At 43.9% G+C, this 5818-nt stretch overlaps 1 protein-coding gene across 2 annotated transcripts in view; it reads left to right on the top strand.

The window, feature by feature from the left end:
* LOC132984584 (Krueppel-like factor 11) overlaps nt 1-4389 on the top strand; it is an 11617-nt gene extending 7228 nt beyond the window's left edge. For both annotated transcript variants that reach the window (XM_061051431.1, XM_061051432.1), the window contains exons 2-4: nt 27-248; nt 442-1273; nt 1955-4389. In XM_061051431.1, the coding sequence (XP_060907414.1) occupies nt 27-248; nt 442-1273; nt 1955-2250 (1350 nt within the window). In that variant the 3' untranslated portion in view covers nt 2251-4389. The remainder of the gene's footprint in view (nt 1-26; nt 249-441; nt 1274-1954) is intronic.
* Nucleotides 4390-5818: the final 1429 nt, after the last annotated feature.

Raw genomic sequence — 5818 nt, 5'->3', positions numbered from 1 at the left:
GTCCTCTGACTTCCTGTCTTCCTCAGGTCGACCGTACAGGCGTCCTGCCCGTCTCAACCATGGAGCTCAAGCCGTGCATCGAGTACCATGACCTGGAGGCTGCAGAGGCACTCGTCAGCATGAGCTTCTGGGGTCAACGGGCACACAAGCCCCGCCCACTCACCCCCACCTCCGACTCCTGTGACTCCATACATCTCCAACCAGAGGCGGGCGACACTCCCAAAGACCTGATCGCTCTGTCCTCACTGGTAAGATACAGAAGTAATAAAAAAGTCATGTCCCCTCAAGGATTGGAAATGAGTAGAAGCAACATCATATTCATCAAGTAATAACCCAAAGAGCAAAATGGATCCACAGACATTTCATGAGTTTGGTTAAAATATTTTCAAAATACATAAAAGGGAATCTGTTTTAATTCTAATTTTCTGTTTCCCTTCTCAGTGTATGACTCCTCCTCACAGTCCGAGCTTCGCCGAGGCCTCTACCTCTTCTGTCCTCACCACCACCTCCGCTATGAGCCCCGCCTCCAGATCACTCCCCCCCCACCCCTGTTTATCTCCTCCCTCCTTCATCTCAGAGACTTCAGCAGCTCAGACAGAGTCTACCTCTGTGGCCAAACCCAGCAGAGCAATGGCAACCAGTGTCATCCGTCACACGGCCGACCGCCTCAGCACTCCACCTCCTCCTTGCACCTCCCCACTCACAGAAATCTCCAAGCCGGGGCCTCCAATGACACTTCCAGTGGAGAAGGACAGGCCTCCTCCGTCTCGTGCCAGCCCGTCCTTTCTTCCCCCGTCAGCATCGCCTCCTCACATCATCCAGTCGTCTTCCTCCTCTTCCTCTCCAGTGTCCTCCTCCCCTGTCCTCTGCCAGGTATTCCCAGTGAGCAGCCGCACAGGAATGATCTCCGCCTTCGTCCAGGCTCCTGTTCAGGTCCAGACTCAGGGGGGGCCAAAGCACATCCTGCCCCAGTCTCCTTCCAGCTTCGCTCAGCCACTGCTGGTGGGCTCTGCCATGCCACAGGGGACCGTGATGTTTGTGGTTCCTCAGCAGCCCGTCTCCCAGACGACGCAGTGTCCACAGACTGTCATGACTCTGGGCAACACCAAGCTCCTCCCCTTAGCCCCCGCCCCTGTTTACATGCCGACTGGAGCAAGCGGCCCCTCACAGGCTGACTTCTCCCGCAGACGAAACTATGTCTGCAACTTCCCGGGCTGCAAGAAAACCTACTTCAAGAGCTCCCATCTGAAGGCTCACCTGCGCACACACACAGGTAGGACCGTCTTTGGAAACATCACACCTCATTTTCTGTTTCACTTTGTACGACCCTACGGAAGCCCCCAGCGGATATACTACATCCAAACGGTTTATTTTATCCATTTTCAGGTCATAACCAGTTATTCCTTCTTTTTTTTCTTGAGATCTCGACTCATTCATCTTATTTTCCCAGGATGACAGCGCTGGTGAATTTCTGTGATGGCGAGTTATTTTCTATCCTGGAAACAAAGTGTTGGTACCCTGAGATAATGAGATTGATTAGTGGAGATCTGAAGAAAACAACGGAAATGTTCTGGTTATCACAAGAAAACGAGATCAAATGTTTGGATGTATGTATTTAACCCTTAAAGGCTGCAGGTGTCTTGTAAAATCTGGACAGACGTGTCCACTTAGAGCTTCCGTATTAACCAAACGCAACACATCAGAGCTTCTCACAACCCCTGGGGGCACTTAGAGGAACTGCTGTAGTCCCAGGTTTGAACGTGACTTGATCACATTAGTTTAAATAAGTCTTGAAGTGATTTAAGACGGTGTGAATAATTCTATTATATATTCGATGATCCTGTGTGTTCTGCATCACTAACTGCTGTAACAACCAGTATCCGTACTGATTGAGGGAATCAAACCATAAACTCATTCAGAGTCATTCTCTCTCCTTCATCTTGTTCTTCTGCAGGTGAAAAGCCGTTCAGCTGTCACTGGGAGGGCTGTGACAAAAAGTTTGCCCGTTCTGACGAGCTCTCCCGCCACCGCCGGACGCACACCGGGGAGAAGAAGTTTGTCTGCAATGTGTGCGACCGCCGCTTCATGCGCAGTGACCACCTGACCAAACACGCCCGTAGGCACATGACCACCAAGAGGGCGACGTCGTGGCCCACCGAAACCCGAGACCTCAACAAAGTGGCTCTTCCCAAGGGCCAAAACAGAGGCCCTGCTCTTCCTGTTGGCATGCTTGTCTCCACGGCAAACTAACAGACTCAGGTAGCTAGGCCAGGGCTCGCCGGCGGGGCCGGGGCCCGCACAGGTTGAACTGTTTTTTTCCGAACAGCTCCACATCAGGAGGAACATGTCAGGCTCTGTGTTAAATGCTCACCGAGCTCCAGCTACGTTTACATTAACAACAGGGTCATAAAAACACAGCAAACTCTGATTAACAAACGCCATCAAAGATGGCCGCCTCTTATGAAACAGGTGCGACAGACTCATTACCCATTCGTGGGAAATTGTTTTCAGCCGTTTTAGCTTTCAGCTCTTCTGAGTCAAATTCTAACTTAGCATGTTAGCATGATAATGATTTTCAAACATTAAAGAACAAGCTAACAGTTAGCTCCTTACACAGACTTTCTTTCAGATGGTTGCCTGCTGTCATTAGCATGTTAGCGTGATATTGTTGTTTACAGACGACATGCTTGTAAAATACTTAACGCTAAATGTCTAACGTTTTCTATCAATAAAAAAATAATCATGATAATAAACACCTGATCTAAATTGATGAAAACATCTCCAGCTTCGTGACTCAAGTTAAAGGGAATAACGTCTCCACATTAAAAAATAATATTTTTTGTAATATTACACCTTTTTTTTCATTAACTTGGCTTCCATTAGCATGCTAGCATAATAATATTGTTACCCCATGTTTTAAATATCAACATGCACATTAACTAAAATTCAATGCTAACATGCTAATTTGATCCTAAAATCAGGCTAACAATTAGTATTTTTACAAGATAACTTTTATTTTGAAAGTGTTGTTGTATTAGCTTGTTAGGATGCTAAAAGCTAGCATGCAAATTTAGATTTAAATGATATTTATGTATTTGTATGGTTAGCATTCTTAACATGCTAATGTTAGCATGTAGCCTGGGAAGAGGGTTTTATTAGTTTCTTGATTTGAAGTTGTATTTTTGACCAGCTGGTGGCGCTAGATGAAAAGGTTCAGGATCTCTGAAGTGTTCTGTACTCAGACTCTGAGGATGACGACTAACTGAACTAAATCTAACCCAAACTGATTTATTATTTAACCGTTAGCTTCCTTTAAGTTTACAGCCGCCATTAGCATTGAGGTGTCACTCAGTCTGTTTACATTTTAACACCTCGATTATTTTAATTGTTTACATTTGTTTGTGTTTGATGCAGGACCAGCTTTTTGAGTTTCATGTTTAAGCTTTTTGTGGAGGTTAGTGTTAGAAGTGGCCTAATTGAAAAAGGTTAAAACTCAGAATAAAATACCAAATCACGCTTCATTCCATATTTAATTTTTTTTAAACAACAGTTTAAAAGTTCTTCCGTTGCAGCCTGTCTGTTGTTTTTCTGCTTTGATTGTCTACAAATACATAAAAAATAAAACTAGTAGTCATTCCACAGTTCTTCAGGTATTTAGAGGTATTTGTTAGAATCAGAGTATTGCTGTGATGAGGGTGAAGTTTTGTAGACGGAGCTGGACGCTGGCGGCGGAGCACAGAGTGAGTTTCCCGCCCTGCTCAGGACATTTTATTCCCACAACCACAAACTCACCGGAGGAGGCGACAGGCTGCTATTCATCCACGGACAATAAAAGAAAAACCTGACATTGCACTGGATTTTTTAATTAAATCTTTGCTTGTTTTTGTACTCTCTCTCTATCCGTGTATAATCATGTTTACTACATGTGTAAATGTCACGTTTAGCTAAATGTATGCACTCTTCTCATATTTTGCCAAAGCCTCTGTATTGTGCTTCTATTATTAGCTCTAACTTCTGATAATTTGTCTGTAAATATTGTACATATATTGATATCTATATGAATGTTACATGTATTCCAATCTGCATTTATTGACAGTATGAGTTATTGATATTTTAAAAATGTCAGTGGACAGTATTCCTCACTGTGAGACTACCTACTATCTTTGCTTTACACGTTTTATTATTATTTAATAAACATTTGTTGAGGAAACAGTGCTGTTTTTTGATAGCTTGATTTGGCCCATAGTGTAGCCAGTAAGAAAATACCTCATGTTAAATGTTATTCTTAATAATAACAGCTTATATTCCAATAATCCAATTTCTGAACATTTGCCTATAAGCAATGCTGAAGAAAATGGCTTTTATAATAAAATGTACCATGAAATAAAAGTGTTGGTTTTTTAGTGTTTTCTGTGCCACTGGACTACGATTCTGACATTTGTTCCAGGTGCTCACTGTGTGCACCAGAACCCGTCACGTTCCTGTGCTCGGGAGAAGGTCTCTTTTTCCCACGATAAAATATAATTGTTTACCACAAAGTTTCCACTATTATTTCTCACAGGGTGATCTTAAAGGCCTTTTCCATTTCTGTGAGCCGCAGAAGGGCGTGTTCAAAAACTTTCTGTTGAGCATGACATACTGTCCTAGAGGCGATCGATAATGCCAGGGTACCGTCCACATGCACTAGTTTCCGGCATAAATGGAAGTTGTTGTATTCTAGGTGCCAGGATAGGGAACTGGAGCCTGTCACCTGCACGGTGGCTACAGTGCTCCTCTTCGTTTGGTTCCTCCTGGATTCAGGTAGAGCAGCTAGCTCCCTGCAGGTTTACACTGCAGCTATGTCTCATGTTTCATGAGACAGTAGGGGGTCTTTCAGTAGGGACTCACTCTTCCTAGGGTTAGGGTTAGGGTTAGCCCTAAAGCAACCCTAAAGCAACTCTCAAGCTTCTGTCACACAAAAACACTTTTTTTTAGCAGTGTGCTAAAGAGGGTGAGTGAGCTACATGCACTTTCTGTGAGCGATGAATGCTTGAGATGGAAACCTGAGAATGTTGGAGTGTCTCTGAGGCTGGACCCATGTTTCCTTCATTAAAGTGTAATGATAACAATATAAATAGTGATTTAAAGTTATTTAAATGTGGGGTGCTGGTGGCGCAGTGGTCTGTGCGCGCTCACCCCATGTATGGAGGCATCTCTCCTTCAAGCGGGCAGCCAAGGTTCGAATCCCACCTGTGGCTCCTTTCCCGCATGTCATTCCCCACTCTCTCTCTCCCTGATTTCCAACTCTATCCACTGTCCTGTCTCTCCATTAAAGGCACAAAAAGCCCAAAAATAAAATCTTTAAAGTTATTTAAGTGTTACTGAGGTCCTTATTAAAAGTATTGACGTTTAATTCCTGACTTTCAGATAAAAACCTCACTAAGATAATATTTATATTATTGTCTTTAAGCTTTCATAAAAATAAACTCAGAGTAATAATTAGAATACAAAGAACTCACCCTGAGATAATAATAAGATTAATAACTCACACTTACACTTCATTCAGATTTATATAAACATCAATTGTCCCCTATATGAAGTTTCTGCTCGACGACAGCCAGACTCTGACATCATCTGTTATACAACCAGAGCCCCGACCACTCTCCCTCTCCCCGCACCACCCAGTAACAACCATCATCCAATCAGGAGCCTGTGCTCAGGGGGTGTGACCAATGAGGGCGGACGATGCTGGGCCAGAGCTGTGCATCATTGGCTGAAGAGGTACCCGCCCTCATGCCTTACTGACCGACATTCAGCTGCAGCCAAAGAACATGAATTA

Source organism: Labrus mixtus, chromosome 12 (genome assembly GCF_963584025.1).
Source record: "Labrus mixtus chromosome 12, fLabMix1.1, whole genome shotgun sequence".
Lineage (NCBI taxonomy): Eukaryota > Metazoa > Chordata > Actinopteri > Labriformes > Labridae > Labrus > Labrus mixtus.
The sequence above is the reverse complement of the archived record's forward strand: the minus strand, read 5'-3'. Positions and strand labels throughout refer to the sequence as shown.